Source organism: Bos javanicus, chromosome 4 (genome assembly GCF_032452875.1).
Source record: "Bos javanicus breed banteng chromosome 4, ARS-OSU_banteng_1.0, whole genome shotgun sequence".
In the NCBI taxonomy this organism is placed as follows: Eukaryota; Metazoa; Chordata; class Mammalia; order Artiodactyla; family Bovidae; genus Bos; species Bos javanicus.
Genome location: NC_083871.1, coordinates 111,720,519 through 111,742,532, shown reverse-complemented (window position 1 = coordinate 111,742,532; position 22,014 = coordinate 111,720,519). Strand labels below are relative to the sequence as shown.

Genomic DNA, 22,014 nt, shown 5'->3' with positions numbered 1-22,014 from the left:
ATCTGTACATCTCTGGGGGTTGACTATTCTGCTCATGCCAGTGTCCTAGGGCACACCCTCAGTCCCTGCCCACCCACTGGCTGGCGTGGTCATCTCTGTCTCTCCTTATTCTAATAGGGATTCTGAGCAATATGTCAACAACCAATTAATAAAAGAACACAGTGTCAGGCAGGTCATGTGTTTTAGGCTTAGGAATATGAGTTTATTCTGCAAAGATAAAAAGAAAGGAAATGTCAACATATTGTTTTCATATCTTATGTCTGAAAAAATGTGGATAACCTTTTGCAACATTTTTGTATTTCATCAATATACAATTTACCTGTTCTATTTGAAACACTTTGATATTAAAAACATGAAAGTCAAGTGCTCTATAGAAAGACAGCCCTGTTTTTCTTTCTTTTGTGTAAGACCTTTTTCAATACAGTTCCAAACAAATTGTCATCTAAACTATATTATTTTAATATACTTGTCAGATCCAAATCAGAGATATTGAAAATAAAAAGGTAGGATTTCAAGATGAAGGTTTTGCAGCTCTTAGAGGTGTCTCTTTTGGCCTACTGCTTAACAAAAATGCTTCAGCCTTCATCTTTAATTATGCTAAAAGCACCCAGTAATTCTGCAATCTAGAAAAAATTGAAAAATTCATAATCAAGTAGCATATCAGGGCCCCCATTTTATTTTTATCTTTCCTCCTCTCTCTCCCTTTCCCCTACCATTTATCCTTTCCTTCCCTTCCACTCTGCCTTTAAACTTTTTGGTAGAAAAATACATGATTTCTAGAGGTATGTAGGCCAAGATTTTAATCTTGGTTTGGACTCTCATCATCATATTTACCCTTTTTCCTCTGGTGAGTTAATTAACACCTCTGAAGTTAAGTTTCTTCAGTTATAAAATGGAAACAGTGACATATACAAAGTTTTGAGAGCAGAAGACTAAATGAGCCAATACATGTAAATGACCATGGTAAATGCTCAATACTAATGCCATTTCCCTTCCATTTATGTCATTATCTAATTTGGAGATAATTATTTTTAAGTATTATTCATCCAACCATGTAGGTAACAATATATTTAGCCTGAACTCCAGATCCAATACTAAGAGAAAAAAGAACCATCATTTTAAGAAAATTTAAGACATCAGGTTACGGTCAAAGGGGCTGTGGCATTCCTAGTCAATTAATAGCTTGCAACAATTATTCACCATCATAAAAACTACCAGTTGCTGGTTTTGGCGAATAATATGCAAACACAACAGGGTAGTAGAAACCAGCTGCTATTTGAGTGACATAGTATTTTAGAGAAGATTTGTCACTCGCTGGTGGGAAAATACATACAGACTTAGAAATAAAACTTATCTATTATTTCATTCATATGTAGTTCCAGAAAAGTTAGTTCTTTAAATTTCATTTCTCTGAACTTCTTCAACATTACCTTTACTTTAATGTAATGGGATTTGATTCAATTGTGAGTAAACGACAAGATTACAAAATAATATAGAAAGGGTGATAGAAGTATGCTGCAGCTTTTAAGGTTATGGATACAGAATGTTCTTACTTGGACCAGTGGAGACGCTTCCTCTAGGCAGAAGTCCAAGTGGTAAATGAGTTTATAATGTCGTATCCCCTATGGATACATGACAACTTGTTGAAATGTGAAACAGAAGTACCTACAGTTCTTTTTTTCCTAAAACTACACAGAGAACAGGAAAATCATTTCTTTGACTTATCATCCTGACTAAAGTTGACCTATTTGATTCATTTAAGTTGTTATTGCTATAACTGTATAAATTGATACTTCATTTGGCATTTTGATTCCAAGATTAAATGTACCCTCATCAAACATGGAGAGAGATGAGAATGAAATGTTCCTCGACACCTCTAACAGGTCAATCTTACTGTCTATGATGACATAGAGAGGCACACGTTGTGCAACTGAGGGCATAAGCCACTGATACTCTAGAATGTCTCACTTGTTCACTTAAAAAATAATCCTCGCTGGCTGTGATGATTTATGTATCAGCTTAGCTAGGCTAAGGTGCCCAGGCATTCAACTAAACCCTAGTTATGCCATGTAGGTATTTTATAGAAATCATTAAAGTCTGTTATCAACTGACTACATAAAAAAAGTTTGCTAGATAACCTGGACTGGCTGATTCTATCAGGTGAAAGAGCTTAGAACAAAGCTGAGTCTTCCCTGGAGATGGTCTATCTGTGGATAGCAGATTCACCTCCTCGTTGAGACGTCCAGTCTGCTTCCCCTGACAATGCCTAACTTTAGACTTACTAGCCAGGTCCTACTGTTATGTAAACCCATCTCTTCCAGTAAATCTCTGAAATATGTATTTTTACTTTTTGTTTCTCTGGTTGAACTTGGACTGGCAGACTGGACAACAGAACTCGAAACCCTTATCTCCTATTCGTAAGCTTCTCTGAGTAATTCCTGACCTTCCCTTCGGATGTAAGCTTTGTAAACAAAGGAGGAGGAATTCACTAATGAAAATACACAAGTCAAAAAATTTTAAACTATTATGAATTCTAAATTTATTCAATCTTTCATCCAAGATGTACCATTAAAATCCCTTCAAAATCTATGTCATATACAAAATGCCTTGCTTTCATTATTAAATCATTTCAGTTTATATTTTAAGGAAAATGTTACCTTAAAAACTGTCATCTTTGTCTTCCTTGTATTCTCACAGCATCCAGCAAAGTATTTTGTATTCAGTGAATGTTTGCTAAATACATGACTAATTCCTCAATAACACTCTAGATATTTTCAAGATATTTTTATAGTAAAACTCTCTTTTCTCCATATCTTGTTTAAGGCAAGTATTTTGAATGGAGCTGGAGGAATCAGGCTCCCTGACCTCAGACACTATGACCAAGCTACCACAAAGTTCATAGCAACACTATTTACAACAAATAAGACATGGAAACAACTTAAGTGTCTATTGACAAATGAATGGATAAAGAAAATGTGGTATATATACCAGTGGAATATTATTTAATCATAAAAAAACAATGAATAATGCCATTTGCAGCACCATGAATGGACTTAGAGATTATCATATTAAGTGAAGTAAATCAGACAAAGACAAATATAATATCATTTATATTGGAGATGATATAAATGAACTTATTTACAAAACAGAAACAGACTCACAGACATAGAAAACAAATTTATCATTATCAAAATGGATAGTGGGGGTAGGGATGGAAGAGATAAACTATGAGGTTGGAATCAACTCATACACACAACTATATATAAAATAGATAGTCAATAAGGACCTATTGTATAGCAAAGGGAAATATCTTGTAACAATCTATAATGGAAAAGAACGTGAAAAAGAATATATATGTGTGTATAACTGAACCACTTTGCCGTACACCCAAAACTAATAAAATATTGTAAGTTAACTATACATTAGCTAAAATGATTAATAAAACCATAATTTATAAAATTTAACCAATTAGGTTTATTCTCACTGTATGTTATTAAAATGGATAATTTTAAAGACAGTATACAATGAAAAAGCTTATGATTTAAGTATATGAAGAGATAATTCTCAAATTTTAAGTGATATAGGATAATTTCAAAGTTCTCATTCATTTCTATGATATTTATTAAAAATGAAGCTAAATGCAGCTGTGTGTGTGTGTGAAGTTACACACACACATAAGGACTCACAAAGTATAAATGGCAACAATAAAAACAATCTTTATGAAGTTATAGAATGTTCTTCAAAATCTCACCTTAAAGTTCAAAATGTTGGCAACTTGAAATGAGCATATTTTTAATGGAAGCCAGACAAGCTACCCTCAGTAAATCTGACCTTAAGATTAATTTTTTAATCAGAAATATTAGACTTGACCCAAGACCCTTTAACAAAGAGTATTTCTAATCATAAACAGAAAAAGTAAAGGCCAAGAGAGAAAATGTTCTTTCATGGTGGTTGACGAGATGGGGTGAGTTCCGATAATACTGCATGTTCACACTTTCTTAATGTGTCAGAATAAAAAGGTTTATAATAGAATAGATTTGCCTTTGAACTCCAGCTTGCGCACTTCGAGCTGTAGTAACATTCAGTGAGTTTATTCAGCTCTCTGAGTCTTGTTTTTTGCAAAACAGAGAAAATAAAACCTACTTTGCATAACTTTGAGAGTTAAATGGGATATAACGTCTATAATAGTATTGGCCAATAGAATTTAATGGAAATCTCCACCCTTTCTTTCTTCTCCTTTCTCAGAGCAGGTGTTTATTCTTTGCGAGGCAAATTCCGTACTCTTTCTTTTTGTCCTGGGACCTATGACATGCCTTTTCCGTCATATCTTTAGCTGGATCCTCTCCTTTGCCTCAATGGCACCCCACTCCAGTACTCTTGCCTGGAAAATCCCACGGATGGAGGAGCCTGGTGGGCTGCAGTCCATGGGGTCGCTAGAGTCGGACACGACTGAGCGACTTCACTTTCACTTTTCACTTTCATGCATTGGAGAAGGAAATGGCAACCCACTCCAGTGTTCTTGCCTGGAGAATCCCAGGGATGGGGGAGCCTGGCGGGCTTCCGTCTATGCAGTCGCACAGAGTCGGACACGACTGAAGTGACTTAGCAGCAGCTCCTTTGCCTCCCACATTTAAAAACCAACTCATAACTCTCTTATTCTTAAAAACCCCAAACCCTTGCTTAGGCTCTGCCTTCCAATTAAGCAGTACTTCTGTATTTAGCCATCCCTTTACCACAGAAATTTTTTAAAACTTTTGCTCTTAAAACATTTGCTCTTTCCTTTTCCCATTTATTCTTCAGCAGCTCCACTCACCAGACAACACATACATGAAACTCCAGTGGCCTCACTACAGCCAAAGCCAAGGGCTGGCTTCCTTTTATGATGTTTTCCCACTGACCATATCTAAGTTTTCCTGTTTTTGTTTTTAACTTGTTGATTGTTAAACATACATTTTCTTTGGCTTCCCCATTTTAAGGCTTTTCTAATTTGATTCTCTTTCTACTGCTCTGATCATGACTTTTGAGTCCCTATAGTTAGCAGCATCCTCTCCTTGAATCACTCTGGCAAACTAGTGTTTTCTTTCTTTCTATTGATTTCCTGCTCCTCCCATAACTTCTTTGAGTCATCTTGTGGAGGCTTTACAACTTTCCTAGTCATTCACTTTACCGTTATTCCTGGGAACATGGGAAGACCATTTTCCCTCCCCTAAAGTCACTCTACGTATATGCAATCACAGATCCTGTTCATTCTACCATCTTAAAAAAAAAAAAAATTCCTCTTAATTCCCAGTGAACCTCCTCATCAGCCAGTCTTGCCTGTACTTCTGTGACACTGTGCAAGATGATCTCATCACACAAACTCTGCCCTTTTTGGATTCTATCCTCCATGTCACAGCCAGAATTCGCCTACTTACGATGATTCCCTTTGCCCTTCCAGTGAAACCCTTAGCATCACACAGAGACTCTGGACTGATCTCAGCCTCCTTTCCTCTCTTTCTCTCTTACCCTAGGTTCTCTGCTGCAGCCATTTTGACCTCTCTCATTTCCTTCCAAGTACTGTGTTCCTTGACCTGCATCTCAGAATAGTACCCATTCTCACATCTCAAATCAAGAAGTCCCCTGCCATTTTTTTCTTAGTTAACATGTATGAATCCTTCACATGTCAGTCGACACATCATAATCCCTGATACACGAGAAACAAAACATATTTTTGGACTGATTATCTCACCTGTTATTCCAGCTGAGACTGATCAACTCCTATCCACATTGCTGAAAGAGGCTTTTACTTTTCCCTGTGGTCACTCAGTCTCTTTTAACTACAGGATTCTCTAATGAAGATGCTAGTTGCCTGGGTTTAGAACATTGCTAGATTTAATTTTCTATTTTACCTTTTAGTTATTATAATTTTCTTTGCCTGTTTCATTTAATTGTATCCTCTAATCTCAGTACAATTATTTAACACAATGATTTATTAGAAAAATGATTAATCTTTTGATTAATACTGACTAGTCACAACAAATCTCATTCATGGAAAACACCAATCTTTAGTTGCAGTTAAGCGATGTTTTATCTATGTTGTTTCAAAAGTTAAACATCATAGTTTCTTATAGTGCATATCACAAACAGAAAATTCACTTTGGAGAAGACTCGTGAGAGTCCCTTGGATGTCAAGGTGATCAAACAATCCCAAAGGAAATTAACCTTGAATATTCATTGGAAGGACTGGTGAAGCTGAAGTGTCAATACTTTGGCCACCTGGTGCAAGAGCCGACTCATTGGAAAAGACATTGATGCTGGGAAAGACTGAAGGCAAAAGGAGAAGGGAGCTTCAGAGGACGAGACAGTTGGATGGCATCACCAATTCAATGGACATGAGTTTGAGCAAACTCCAAGAAACAGTGAAGGACGGAGAAACCTGGTGTGCTGCAGTTCATGGCGTCACAGAGTCAGACACAACTTACCACTGAGCAACAGCAACAAACAAACTTTAGAGTTTTTTCTAAAAATAGGTTGTGAGTTACAAAGCCAGAGTCATGTTCTTGTCTTTTAAGTGTATCTCTGTTGGTTGCTCAGTCATGTCTGACTCTTTGAGACCCCTTGGACTATAACTTGCCAGGCTCCTCTGTCCATGGAATTCTCCAGGCAAGAATACTGGAGTGAGTTGCCATTTCCTTCTCCAGGGAAAATTCCTGACCCGGGGATCGTACCTGGGTCTCCGAAATTGCAGGTGGATTGTTTTCTGCTGAGGCGTCAGGGAAGCCCTTCCTTGTGCTTCAGATGCCACCAAATCACAGAGTAGTAACACTAAAGCGTACTGAATTTTATGCCGCTTACTTTACAGGCAAAAATTGTGAACATAACTCCTTTCCAATAGATACAAAATCTAATAGTAAACTATTCAGAAGGATGAATAATTTATATTTCTTCTTTCTAAAAAAATAAAAAAAAAAACTATGACTGATGAGAACAAAACTACAATACACAGTGAAAAGAAATGAGCACTGGGAACCGATGAAAACAACACTAAATACAGCCATAAAAATAGAAAAAACACATCAACTTTATATCTCTATAATTAAATAAATATTTATATATGTAGGGAATACTTTAGCAGAAAATGCTATAATAGAAAGTTTAACTTTTGTAAAATAAGTACACAACAACAGTGCATCTTAGATACACAGGTAAGCGTTTAAAATCAGGCTAATAGGTTTTGTCCAAATAGAGAGAAATATTTTTGCCATCTAAAAGCATTAGAATTGTTGACTAAGGCGATTCATGTGGTAACTAATGAAACTTCTGCTGGTGTCGAATTTATCAAATTTAACTCCTGAGATATCTATTTTCAGAAGTAGATTTCATTGTCTAAAGATTTCTGCCTTTTGTTAAGTACAGATATAAGTATATTTGCAGTTCTAGGTATATAAATACAAAACATATTGACATCTTGTGGTTTTGGATAGCTATGAATATATATTTTTTCTGTATGGGTAGAGTTTATTTATAATTTCAAATTGGTATGAAATAAAAGAACTTAGTCCTGTTTCTATGTCTTTTGTAAAGTTGATTAAGCACAACTGAATTAATAGCTACATTGCAAGAAAAGGTATGACCATAAAGAATGGCAAAAGCATTATTTTAAAGTTGATTCTTTTTAAAATTTTTGTAGTAATAGAAAGAAGTGATAACATTACAAGTCATATATTAGTATTCTTGTAAAAGTTGTGAAAGACCATTAATGAGTAAATCTACATTTGTTAGCTAATGGTTAGATACAACCAAACATTTATCAAAATAAAATTGAGGCCCATATACATACAAAATCAACTGTTTGTCATAAATATCACTAGAAATTATAGAGCCCCAGATGAACACTTGAGGAAAAGGCTCTTAAAACCAAGAATAACATTTTAAGTGCAAAGCTATTACAGACCCATTTGATATTCATTTTAATTGCCTCGACTATAATGAATATGCTTTGTATTCAAACAGATGTCACAAGTACTACTGCAGAAGTTCCAATATAATTCAGCCTTAGTTAAGAACAAGTAAATGGATACTTAAAATGGAATGTTACCAGGAAGGAAGGAAAAAACCAATTACAGCAAACATCAGCTCCTTAAAATAGCAAATTAAAGATTTGTATTAAATTGTGTTCTTTTATACTTGGACATATGCAGAATACAGTAACACAGGAAAACTTGCTATATGAACCACTTCTTTTCCTTGACTCAGCTGTCTACTGATTAATTAGCCTGGAAAATAGAAATTGGGATGTGAAAAATGACTAAGAAGAGTAGGCTGAAATTGACTTTACAACATTTAGTCTATGAAAAGGATTTTTAAACTGCCACTATGCCAATTTATTCTAGCTGGAGGAACAGGTAGTTAGGTATGCCATTTTATTTCCATTGGTCAGACAGTTCTAATATTCCTTTTAATCTTCTTCCACACAGAGGACTAACACCTTAAAATCCAAATTTTATCCTCATGCCATAAATTAAAGATGGCATTTTTCAATACAGAGTTTACAGAATGACCCATGGATATTTGTTAAAAGCAGACATTTCTGTGCCCTGACCAAGTTCTACTGAGTCAAAATCATTGGAATCACCATTGTGATAAGCAACCCGAAAACTCCGATGCTCATACTTGTTTAAAAACAACTGCCTGAATATTGGATGAAGTAATACTTAAAACAATGTAATTTTCATTTCAGTCCAGTCAGCAAACATGTATTAACTACCAATTCTATGTGAGTAAAATCTGATACATGGAGGGTATCCCCTAAGGCAAGAAGCATATGATAATATTATTTTCAAGGTATAGTTTATAAAGTACAATGATAATCTGCAAATGTTTGGAAACACAAAGAAAAGAGTGTGCTTACTGTGCAGATTTACAATTCATTCCTTATTTCAATTTGGTAGTTCTTCTGAAAAGGTGTATGAAGGTTGAAGAGAAGTGTGTTTAGCTTATTATTAGAAAACATACCTGAAGTGCTTAAAGGCAGATTTAGCCCATGTTTCCTGATGGTCTTGGACATTCTGTGTTTTCAAAAGGAGGGTAATAAGTGTGAGAGGCTTCTTGGTGGCTAGGGGAAGGGAAGGAAGGAACTATAAGGCCAGAGGCTCTAAAAGTACACTTCTTCCCTTAACTCCAGCCCAATTCCCATGCTACCCGAACTGAACTCTTCAGTTCAGTTCAGCCACTCAGTTGTGTCTGACTCTTTGTGACCCCATGAATCCCAGCACGCCAGGCCTCCCTGTCCAACACCAAGTCCCAGAGTTCACTCAGACTCACGTCCATCAAGTCAGTGATGCCATCCAGCCATCTCATCCTCTGTCGTCCCCTTCTCCTCCTGCCCCCAATCCCTCCCAGCATCAGAGTCTTTTCCAATGAGTCAAATCTTCGCATGAGGTGGCCAAAGTACTGGAGTTTCAGCTTTAGCATCATTCCTTCCAAAGATCCCAGGGCTGATCTCCTTCAGAATGGACTGGTTGGATCTCCTTGCAGTCCAAGGGACTCTCAAGAGTCTTCTCCAACACCACAGTTCAAAAACATCAATTCTTTGGTGATCAGCCTTCTTCACAGTCCAACACTCACATCCATACATGACCACTGGAAAAACCATAGCCTCGACTAGACGGACCTTTGTTGGCAAAGTAATGTCTGCTTTTCAATAGGCTATCTAGGTTGGTCCTAAGTTTCCTTCCAAGGAGTAAACGTCTTTTAATTTCATGGCTGCAATCACCATCTGCAGTGATTTTGGAGCCTCAAAAAATAAAGTCTGACACTGTTTCCACTGTTTCCCCATCTATTTCCCATGAAGTGACAGGACTGGATGCCATGATCTTTGTTTTCTGAATGTTGAGCTTTAAGCCAGCTTTTTCACTCTCCACTTTCATCAAGAGGCTTTTAGTTCCACTTCACTTTCTGCCATCAGGGTGGTGTTATCTGCATATCTGAGGTTATTGATATTTCTCCTGGCAATCTTGATTCCAGCTTGTGCTTCTTCCAGCCCAGCGTTTCTCATGATGTACTCTGCATATAAGTTAAATAAGCAGGGTGACGATATACAGCCTTGACGTACTCCTTTTCCTATTTGGAACTAGTCTGTTGTTCCATGTCTAGTTCTAACTGTTGTTTCCTGACCTGCATATAGGTTTCTCAAGAGGCAAGTCAGGTGGTCTGGTATTCCCATCACTTTCAGAATTTTCCACAGTTTATTGTGATCCACACAGTCAAAGGCTTTGGCATAGTCATTAAAGCAGAAATAGATGTTTTTCTGGAACTCTCTTGCTTTTTCCATGATCCAGTGGATGTTGGCAATTTGATCTCTGGTTCCTCTGTCTTTTCTAAAACCAGCTTGAACATCTGGAAGTTCATAGTTCACGTATTGCTGAAGCCTGGCTTGGAGAATTTTGAGCATTACTTAACTAGCGTGTGAGATGAGTGCAATTGTGCAGTAGTTTGAGCATTCTTTGGCATTGCCTTTCTTTGGGGTTGGGATGAAAACTGACCTTTTTCAGTCCTGTGGCCACTGCTGAATTTTCCAAATTTGCTGGCATATTGAGTGCACCACTTTCACAGCATCATCTTTCAGGATTTGAAACAGCTCAACTGGAATTCCATCACCTCCGCTAGCTTTGTTCATAGTGATGCTTTCTAAGGCCCACTTGACTTCACATTCCAGGATGTCTTAGTTAGCAGTTTTCCCTCAGCCCTGTCCCTTCCAGGACTGGAGTCTTTGGAATGAACTTCAACAAGGCACTCTCCCTCGTGAAACTGAGTGCAGACAAGCTGATGGGACTCATTCATTGTGCCCAGTGCCCTGGGTTTTCTCAATCCTTGGTTGACATTTCCCAGCACTGGAAGCAGGATCCAGTTAAAAATAATAATAATAATAATAAATAAAAGACTGTGACAGGTGAAGGTAGATAGAAAAACAGTTGTAGGAATTTAAAGCGGTTTCATGACACGCAGTCATGGTTCTTAGAGTGGTCTCTGGATCGGCTGTTTCACCACCACCTGGAAATTCACTGTACTAGTCTGCTCAGCTGCCATAGCAAAATACCAGCAAATCATTGGCTTCAAAAATCGACATTTATTTTCCTGCAGTTCTGGAGGCTGTAGGTTTAAGATTAAGGTGCTGCCAGTTTGGTTTCTGGTGAGAGCTCTCTTCTTGGCTCTTTCTCTTTTTATAAACCACCAGTCCAATCAGATTAGGAACCCAGTCTTAAAACCTCATATAATCTTAATTATCTCCTAAAAGCCCTATCTCGAATACAGTCATATTAGGGATTAGGATATCAACATGTGAATGTTGGGTGACACAATTCAGTCCATAGCACTTAGTACAAGTGAAAATTCTGGAGCCCACCTGACACCTATTGAGTCGGAATTTCAGGGAATGGAGCCCTGCCATTTGTATCTTATTAATCCCTCCTGGTTATTTGCATGCATGCTAAAACCTGAGAAGTCCAGGCCATCAGGGAAAATTGCCAGCATTGCATTCAGTTTCCTTCATGGTATCTCCCATTTTTACTTTCAATCTTATTTCTTACTGCTCTTCGACATGAACTCTGCTTCTGCTAAACCACTTCTCACCATGGGCTGAAGGGTCTTTCATATTCTGTCTTCCTGACTCTTGTTTACCCACCACAAATTGCCTTTCAACATCTTTAATAAAGCATCACTTCAACATCGCAGCCTCCGTCAAGTCTTCTTTCTCTAAATAGCAGAAGCACTAATTGTCTGAACCAATCCTTTTCATATTTTACAGATTTTACTTTCTTACAATTCCTAGGTTATACTTGTCTGTAATGTGAGTACAAGGCTTTATACATAAAAGCACTATAATCTTCAAAACAGTATATACAGTTCTGCTTATAATTATTCTCTTTAAGCAACTCCCTGCAACACTGGCCCAATACAACAATGATTTAGGGCATAAAACAGCCCATTGGTTTCTGACATAATGCCACTTCCAAACTTGTTTAATAATTTAAAAATAATCAATATACTATTTGCTATTTATTAAGTCCTTAAGTGCATTAAGACTTATAATAAGCCCTGAGTACATGATCTCATTAAATTTTCACAATCACTCTGAAATAGGATCCCTATTTGACTGAAAGACATTGGAAACTGAGGCAGAGGGGTTCAGTGAACCCCAAAGTCACGAAGCCAGGATGAAAAGTGTGAGCCTGTTTCCTGACTCAAAGCATATGCCTTATTTCTACTATTTTATACTATAGATGGGGAGATTAGGTTGCTGTCAACATATTGAATTTACTGCCAAGAATCCCAAAGTATATGTCTTTTGTGGTAAAGATATTTCCAATACATCCTTTATAAATTCTCCAATTTTCTTTAGCCCCAACACACACATATAAATCCTTAAGCATTGTTAAAATAAGCCATCATGGAAAAAAATACAAATAAGCAAACAACAACAAAGGCAGACTTCCTGAGACCAACAGATACTATTAAATGACTACAGACAATGAAGAGCTCTAAATTCTTTCACTATTCTATATGCTATTTACCTGCAGACAGCCTTTGGAATTCTTTCATCTGTACATTAAAGACAGCTGAAGAACTCAAAGGGAATTACTTGAAAGTTCACAAGGAACTCTCACAAACTTTTGCCCAAAGCAAATACTGGTAATTATGCACTAGAAGCATTCACACACATACATGTATGCATATAAAACTGAAAAACTCTAAGAAACAATGGATTTTTTTAATAACAAAAACTGTATGTTCTTAACTTCCTTCTCCAGAAAACAAACCAAGTGGGTTTATTCTTTCACAGCTGCCTGCACTTTGAAGACTGGACTGTTCAGATAATAAGCCACACCTGTTGGATTGTTTAGGTAATTCCAAACACCAGCCGAGATAGTAATTAAAAGTAACACTCCATTTTCAGCCTACCTGGGGTGTTCAACAACCTCGACATCTTGCAGAAATAGGAGACATACTGCTCACAGTACTCGGCGCTGCTGGTGATGGCGCTGATCTGGTCCATGGAGGCGCTGTATATGAGCTGCGTTACCGAGTATTTTTCTGGGTTGTAGCCCACCACCGTCGTCTGCATCTGCAAATCGTGAGACACGATGGTCCATACTTTGTCCTCTGTGGGGAGAAAAAGGGCAGGACGATGGGTCATTAGTATGAAGTGCATCTTCAAAAGTCAGAAAATAACGGAGCTGCACTTTTCACTGGTTGGTTTCTATGAACAGATATAGAACAGAGTTAAGGATTCAGTTCAGTTCAGTGGCTCAGTCATGTCCGACTCTTTGCGACCCCATGGACTGCAGCACGCCAGGCTTCCCTGTCCATCACCAGCTTCCGGAGCGTGCTCAAACTCATGTCCATTGAGTCGGTGATGCCATCCAACCATCTCATCCTCTGCCGTCCCCTTCTCCTCCTGCCTTCAATCTTTGGGTTAATCTTTAAGGATAGTAATCGTTAAAATAACGCTCCTCACACCTAAGTTCTGTGTATATTGACAAAGTAATATTTCTTTTATTAAAAACAAACACAAGCTATCGTCTTAAAACAAACAGCCTGAGTATCTGGTGGGATGCTTTAAAACCTGCAGCATTGGACATAAGGCTACTGTGTTCCAATGCCTTCCCAACGCTGTAACTCTTCATTCCTCCTGTAAAACAATCTCTACTACCTCCTAAATGAGCTACATGCTCTCTAGCCTCTGGAGCTTTGTTTGCTGTAATCAGAATATGCATCCTCATTTTGTCAACAAATGTTCTTCTCACCCTGACCTTTCAGGTAAAATTAGACACTGCCTGCTCTGTTATTGAAATGCTCTATACATGTGGAATGATGCAAATCAGTAATTATCTTGGTGTTTTGAACCCTGAAAATTTCAATATGTGAAAAGGAGAAGCATCTAGAAGATTAATGAGATTAAATTAAAATCCTACAAAGTTATGCATTTGAATTAGAAGCATCACTATGAACCTATGATGATGATGATATCTTTTTAAAAATATGCCCTAGTTCTTTCCACTGAAAAAACTCTCCAAACAACGACCAACTTCTGGCAACAGTTGTCATCACTCAATACCATTTTCCATTAAGAGAAAACAAGGATCCTAGAGAAATGTCTGATTCCAGGACTGGAGATGGCTAAGAGGAGTCTGGAACAAGCTGTCACTTCAGAAACAAACTATTGGAGACAAAGTGTGGTACAAAAATTCTCCAAGGCCAAAAAAAAAAAAAAAAATTAACATCAACAAGAATTTCCTGCAATAAATTAAAATACATCAAATATATTTAATCCCATGAGTTCACAAAAATGAAATGTTTAAATTTTGGAATGTGTTATGTAACTAATTCATTATTTTGAAAACTGGTAAATAAAGGCAAAGAATCCAGCATTTAGTCTACCTTAGTTATATGAATCTTAAAGTAACTAAATACTCCTTTTGTGGAAATATTTCAGCCCATAAACGAAGGCCAAATTATAAGAGTGTCATCATTTGGTAAGTTCTAACAAGTTAGTAGGGTCTAAGAAGGATTATTCATGGCTGCAAATATAACCAACAAGTGAAACCAGAGATGTGTCCCTGGGGCTCTGGAGGTGGGGGCAGGCGTACCGCACTACAGGTGGAGGGGTGCGGATAAAACTCAGACATGAATTTCACCAAGTTTATAGACCTACCTGCCAATTTCTAGAAAACAGAGGGGAAGGGGTAGATGTTAAATGGCACCAAATGGAAACAGCAACATCCACGTTGTGGAAAACTGTATACATCACACAATCCAGTCTTTCAACAGCCGAGGGATAAATTACAAAGGAAGACAGTGAGAGACACTCACACTCACACACAGAGTCAAAAAGAGACAGGCAGAGAGCTTTAGATTGAGAGAAACATCCTGAACTTGCCCCTCTTGTGGTCTTCCTATTTCAGGAGATGGGAGCTCCATTCTTCCAGTTCTGGGAGAAAAGCCCCCTTCTTCCGCCTCCTCCTGCACCCTGTCAGTGATGTCCACGTGCTCCACCTTCAGTCATTATTCAGAATCTGGGCACTCCTCACCCCGAACCCACGACTGCTGTGGTTCAAGCCTGGGCCCCTCGCTTGCACATCCCACAATGACCTTTAACCGGTCCCCTCTTCCCGACCTTGTCCCTTCATGTCTACCTTCAACAAACAGCCTTGCTGATTTCAAGTACAAGTCAGCTTCTGACAGCTGCGAGTCCTTACATGGTATCTGGCCTTATTCACAAAGTCCATTTCTTAGAGTAGCCAAAGGCTGGCGGAGGTCTGGCTCTTCCTTGCAGCCCTACCGCTTGTTCCTTTGGCTCTGATCACGCAGACCTCCTTTGCGCTCCTCAAACAGGTCAGGCAGGCCCCTCCTTGGAGACTCGCACTGGCTCTTTCCTGCATCTACAGCCATCTTTGCTCAGACCTCCTCTGACCCCCTCCTTCTCCAGCTCTGAGCTCCACTGATGATGTTTCCTTCCCTGAGTCCCACCCCCACCACAGCTGCTCTCCATCTACCTGCTCAGCTTTGTTTTTATCCATAGCATTTATCTCTATCTTAGGGCACATTTAAATTATTTTTTAAAATATCTGACTGCCTCCATGAGAAGGAAAGAAAGCAGGGATTCTTTTCATTGCTATATGCACCAAGCTTACAGTGATAATTGGCACATAGTATGGCTTCAAATCCATTGGAGAAGGAAATGGCAACCCACTCCAGTATTCTTGCCTAGGAATCCCATGGACAGAGTCTGAGTCTGGTGGGCTACTGTCCATGGGGTCACAGAGTTGGACACAACATAGCAACTGAGCACAGGAATTCAAAAACATTAGTTGACTAGAAGAATGAACCAATAAAAATAAATAGAATACAAACATTTGATCTAAAAATAATAGGGGAAAAAGTAGAAGCAGTGACATTTTATTTTCTTGGGCTCCAAAATCACTGAGGATGGTGACTTCAGCAATGAAATTGAAAGACACATGCTCCTTGGAAGTACAGTTATGATAAATCTAGACAGCATATTAGAAAGCAGAGACATCACTTTCCTGACAAAGGTCTGTATAATCAAAGCTATAGTTTTTCCCAGTAATCATGTAGAGATGTGAGAGTTGGAACATAAAGAAGGCTGAATGCCAAAGAACTCATGCTTTGAAACTGTGATTCTAGAGAAGACTCTTGAGCCCTTGGACAGCAAGGAGATCAAACCAGTCAATCCTAAAGAAAATCAACCCTGAATATTCATTGGAAGGACTAATGCTGAAGTTGAAGCTCCAATACCTTGACCACCTGATGCAAAGAGCTGACTCGCTGGAAAAGACCCTGATGCTGGGAAAGATTGAGGGCAGGCAGTAAAGAGGACAGCAGAGGATGAGATGGTTAGATAGCATCACTGAATCAATGGACATGAACTTGAGCAAATTTCAGGAGATAGTGAAGGACAGGGGAACATGGCATGCTGCAGTCCATGGGGTTGCAAAGAGTTGGACACGACTTAGTGACACAACAACAACAGGAACTTTTAAAATCACTTTAGTTCAAGTTCTGTGGAGACTACCCCAAGAGACTGTAGACAGGCCACTTCACCCCTCTGAGCCAGAATTTCCCTTCAGCTATTACAACATGCCTCTTTATCAGATGACTTTCCAGCTTGCTATTAAATCAGTTAAAAGAAGTTCAGTTATGGTGTCCTTGTAGTCATTTTCTACGGGATAATTAATTTTCCAGGCTTATCTTTGGGCTGGTCAGAACTGTCTTCTTTGAACTACTCTGATATGGCAAGAAAAGCCACAATATATTTTGGTATTTCTGTCACTTTCTGACATGACTCTGAAAACAAACTCATTTACATACAGACCTGCAGACTTACCTTCACATAATTAAAAATCCATTAATTGAATTAGGTAACTTCTATCTCTATACTGCTACAATCAGTCTGTGGCACAGAATTCTCAGATGTTTATCACCACTTACTTTTTCCTTTCTCCCTTCTTTTCTTCCTTTCTTTCTTTTTTTAAAATGAATCTTTACCAAGAGCCTTGTCCTGTAGCAGTGTCCTAACACTTGTGAGAACCAAGTGTTCTAACATTTTGGTCCTGGTGACTTCTTGACTCTAAATTTTAGTTCCAGCCATGTCAGCCCACATACTTCATCATCAAAACCCTGTACACCATACCTTTATATTTGTTTTATAGGCTACTCATTCATTCAGCAAATATTATCATGTACCTGCTGCTAAGTCGCCTCAGTCGTGTCCGACTCTGTGCAACCCCATAGACAGCAGCCCACCAGGCTCCACCGTCCCTGGGATTCTCCAGGCAAGAACAATGGAGTGGATTGCCATTTCCTTCTCCAATATCATGTAACTATTATATGACAAATACTAGATCTAGGCAGCAAAGAAAACGCAGCAAAAAAAAAAAAAAAAAGCATTCGTAAATTTTTTGCAATTTACATTCTTACATTCTAGTAGGGTAAAGAAAACAGATAATAAGCAAAATTAAAAGAATACATATGCATATATATGCATGCTGCTGCTAATTCGCTTCAGTCGTGTCCAACTCTGTGTGACCCCATAGATGGCAGCCTACCAGGCTCCTCTGTCTCGGATTCTCCAGGCAAGAATTCTATAGTGGGTTGTCATTCCCTTCTCCAATGCATGCATGCATGCTAAGTCGCTTCAGTCATGTCTGACTCTGTGGGACCCCATTTACAGCAGCCCACCAGGCTCCTCTGTCCACAGGATTCTCTAGGCAAGAATACTGGAGTGGGTTGCCATTTCCTCCTCCAATATCTATGCATATATATTATATACATACATTATTTATATATATTACATATACATACACACCACTTCCCAGGTGGTGCAAGCGGTAAAGAACCTGCCTGCCAGTGCAGCAGACTTAGGAGACGTGGGTTTGATCCCTCAGTCAGGAAGATCCCCTGGAGGAGGGCACAGCAATCTACTCCAGTATTTTTGCCTGGAGAATCCCATGGACAGAAGATCCAGGCAGGCTACAGTCCATAGGGTTGCAGAGTCAGACACAACTGAAGTGACTTAGCACAGCACACAGCACATATACATATATATGTATTCTTCTACATATTTCATCACCACTATTCGCCAGTGATAATGATGAGGAGAAAAACTGATTGAGAAGGGAAGGGTAGGCTGTGCGTATCGGGACTGTCCCCTGGAGAAGGAAATGGCAACCCACTCCAGTATTCTTGCCTGCTCAATTCCATGGAGAGGGGAAACTGGAGGGTTACTGTCTATGGGGTCCCAAAGAGTAGGGCATGACCTGAGCACACATGCACACGTGCACGCATGATGGGGACTGCATTTGTAAACACAGAGGAAACCATAAAGCCCTGAAAAAGTGACATTTGAATAAATAAGGTAGCTGTTCAGCAAGCCGTGTTGATGTCTGGGGAAAACAAGACAGAGGGAATGAAAATATTCTAATTCAAGAATATTTCTGATGTTATTTAGGTATTCAAGGAGACTGGTGAGTGAGGAAGGGGGGAGCGGCAGAAGTCGAAGGCAGGATGAGGGGATGGTGATCTTACAGTTAGATGGAAAGCCACTGGCTTTGGAAGGTTTGAAGCAAGTGAAAGTACTTTGCTTTAACTTATTTTTGACACACTATTGTTTGCTTCAGTAAAATTATACTTCAGAAGGGCTTGACAATAGTATATCTTTATAAAGATTTAAAACTTTTTATAGTGTCATGGCATTATAAAAGGCAATATATAAGCTCTATTTTGATAGCACAAAACAATTACTGTTGATGCATCTTGCAAGTTATTTTTTAATGCTTGTGCATTACATGTTGCATGGCTCCTTTGGAGCTGTTAAATCTTAAATGACAAATGGATATTACAATTTTGCAGATATCCAGCATCTAGAAGAAAGTTATGCTGTGTAGATTTTTTTTTTGCCAGTATCATAGGTGGAAAAATCGAAAATCTTATTCCCATATTCACAGTGTGTTTAGACAGTATGTATTATCAGAATACGTATGTAATGCAAATAGAAACCACTGTGCATGGAAACTTCTAAATTTCTGCCACTGTTTCGTTTTCATGAAGAAGCAATTGAAAAACTAGTGTGTCTCAAATACTCTTTTTGGATTAGTGTGTTATGAAAATGGCCTTTGTGATTACTGAGTCCTTAGTATCTATCTCATTGTGTAATTACATATTTAAAAACTGTAACATTGTATATTGTTTTAAATATAGTGAATTGAATAATATGTTCAAAACTGGGGCACATATGAAACATACTATGGACACATTCCTCTCCTTGGCAATTACAGGGTCTTCAGGATGACTCTGCTTAGTGATGCTGACACATGTATGTTAGAAAGGTCCCTCTGCTACCTCTACCGGTGACCCGCATATCCTTATCCTAAGTGAAAGAAAGTGAAGTCGCTCAGTCGTGTCTGACTCTTTGCGACCGACCCCATGGACTGTACCCTCCCATGTTCCTCCATCCCATGGGATTTTCCAGACAAAGTACTGGAGTGGGTTGCTATTTCCTTCTCCAGAGGATCTTCCTGACCCAGGGATCGAACCCAGGTCTCCCACATTGTAGGCAGAAGCTTTACTGTCTGAGTCACCAGGGAATTCCTTATCCTAACTAACTGTAATTCTTAAGTAACTCACTTCATGTGGACTCAGTTCTTCATACGGCTGGAGTTATGACCATGGCCTGATAAAGCTCAACAATGACCAGTGAAAAAAGCAAAGAATTATTCCTTCTAGAATATAACCAGCTTCCCCATCATGTGTATAATTGTTGTTTGACTCTTTTCCATGTTATCCATCTGTAATCTGAAGTTCACAGTATAGAGCAGGTGTTTATACAGAACATTTTAATTAAAGTCCAATCTGAGCTAAATCCAGTAAAAAAAAAAAAATTGTCTCCTATACATCTGCAATTGCATCTAAGTGTTTCTGATTTTCAAACAGTATCATGGTTTTGATTAGGGACCAATTTGTTAATGAGAGATTTTCATAACTTTACTCATATTAACTCTGAAATGATCTCTAAAAATAAGGAATATTATATTATAAATTACCTTAAAGTTCTCCTCTATCTCATAAACTGCATCTGATAAATTAGTCTGTGGCTTTCTTTGGGCACAAAGTCTTGATAGCTATTATCCTGATTCAGTAAATCAACAATTGAACTTCAGCCGTGAAGAAAATATGAGCAAGGCTCTCCAATGAAATGCTATAGCATTAATAAGAACTGAATTAATAAGAAATGTTTGTAGGCTTATAGTAGAACATAGCCAAGGAAAGAGACTTACCATTCAAAGGAAACCATGTTCTCATATGAAAAATTTTGATCTCTACATAGTATCAATATAATGGCATTTTAGAGAGTATCCATTTTGACTCTCTTCTATTAGAGATTAAGAAACCCAATGTAATAGAGCTACCACAAGATCCTAGGATCCTACTCCTGCACATATATCCAGAAGAGATAAAAAGTCTAATTCAAAAAGACGCATGTAACTCAATACTCACAGCAGCGCTATTTACAAAAGCCAGGACATGGAAACGAACTAAATGTCCATCAACAGATGAATGGATAAAGAAGACGTGTGTCTATATTGTGTGTGTATACACTCAGACAGTGGGATATTACTTAGCCATAAAGAGAACGAAATATTGCCATCTGCAGCAACACAGATGGGCCTAGAAATTATCATACTGTGTGGAGTGTCAGACAAAGACAAATATCATATGATATAACTTATATGTGGAATCTAAAAAAGTAATACAAATGAACTTATTTATAAACAGAAACAGACTCACCAAGACAGAAAACAAACCTATGGCTACCAAAGGGGGAAAAGGTGAAGGAATAAACTGGGAGTACTGGATTAACAGATACGCTAATATATATAATATAGACAACAGAGATATACTCTGTAGCACAGGGAACTCTATTCAATATCTTATAACAATAATGGAAGATAATCTAAAAAGGTATATATATATTTATATATGTGTGTGTGCATGTGTGCTAAATCTCTTCAGTCATGTCTGACTCTTTTCAACACTATGGACTGTAGCCCACCAGGACTGTAGCCCACCAGGCTCCTCTGTCCGTGGGATTCTCCAGGCAAAAATACTGGCATGGGTTGCCATGCCCTCCTCCAGGATATCTTCCCAAGCCAGGTATCAAACTCACATCTCTTTTGTCTCCTGCATTGGCAAGCAGTATATATGTATATATACATATATATTTTTATATGCATATAGGAAGCCCTATATGCATATATATATATTTTTATATGTGTATATATTCAAATTGTGAACCTGTGGACTGTAGCCCACCAGGCTCCTCTGCCCATGGGATTCTCTAGGCAAGAATATTGGAGTGGGTAGCCATTCCCTTCTCCAGGGGATCTTCCTGACCCAGGGATCAAACCCACGTCTCCTGTATCTCCTGTACTGGCAGGTGGGTTCTTAACCACTAAGCCACTTGGGAAGCCCATATATGTATATATTCATATATATATATATATATGAATATCATTTTGCTATACACCTAAAATTAACCACAAAATTGTAAATCAACTCTACTTCAATTTAAAAAAAAAAAAGAAATCAAGTGTCGGAAGTAAGTGGCTTAACAATATGAATACAAAGAGTTAGTAGCAAAATAATGGAAACTTTGTCCCCTAATTCTGGCATTTAATGCTCTTTTCACTACCGTATCTTTAACCTCGTGGTGATATGCTTGGTGACATGTCAAAACTTTTGTTGTGTTCCCCACATCATCCCATTAATTTTCAGGGAGCAGAGGAATATATAGACATTATTTTAGACTTTTTAAGTATTATTTTAAATGACAATAATATATGCTATTACATGAGGAAAAAATGTCATAAAGCAGTAATTCAACTCAATCATGCACACATTCATAAATCACTACTCAGTTTTTTATATTTTAGCACCATGCTACGTTCTGGAAGCACA

At 38.2% G+C, this 22,014-nt stretch overlaps 1 protein-coding gene across 1 annotated transcript in view; it reads right to left on the bottom strand.

Moving 5' to 3' along the window:
• Positions 1 to 22,014, bottom strand: part of CNTNAP2 (contactin associated protein 2) — a 2,325,186-nt gene that overhangs the window by 742,781 nt on the left and 1,560,391 nt on the right. The window contains exon 14 of the mRNA XM_061415014.1: positions 12,940 to 13,140. Coding sequence (XP_061270998.1) covers positions 12,940 to 13,140 — 201 coding nt within the window. The remainder of the gene's footprint in view (positions 1 to 12,939; positions 13,141 to 22,014) is intronic.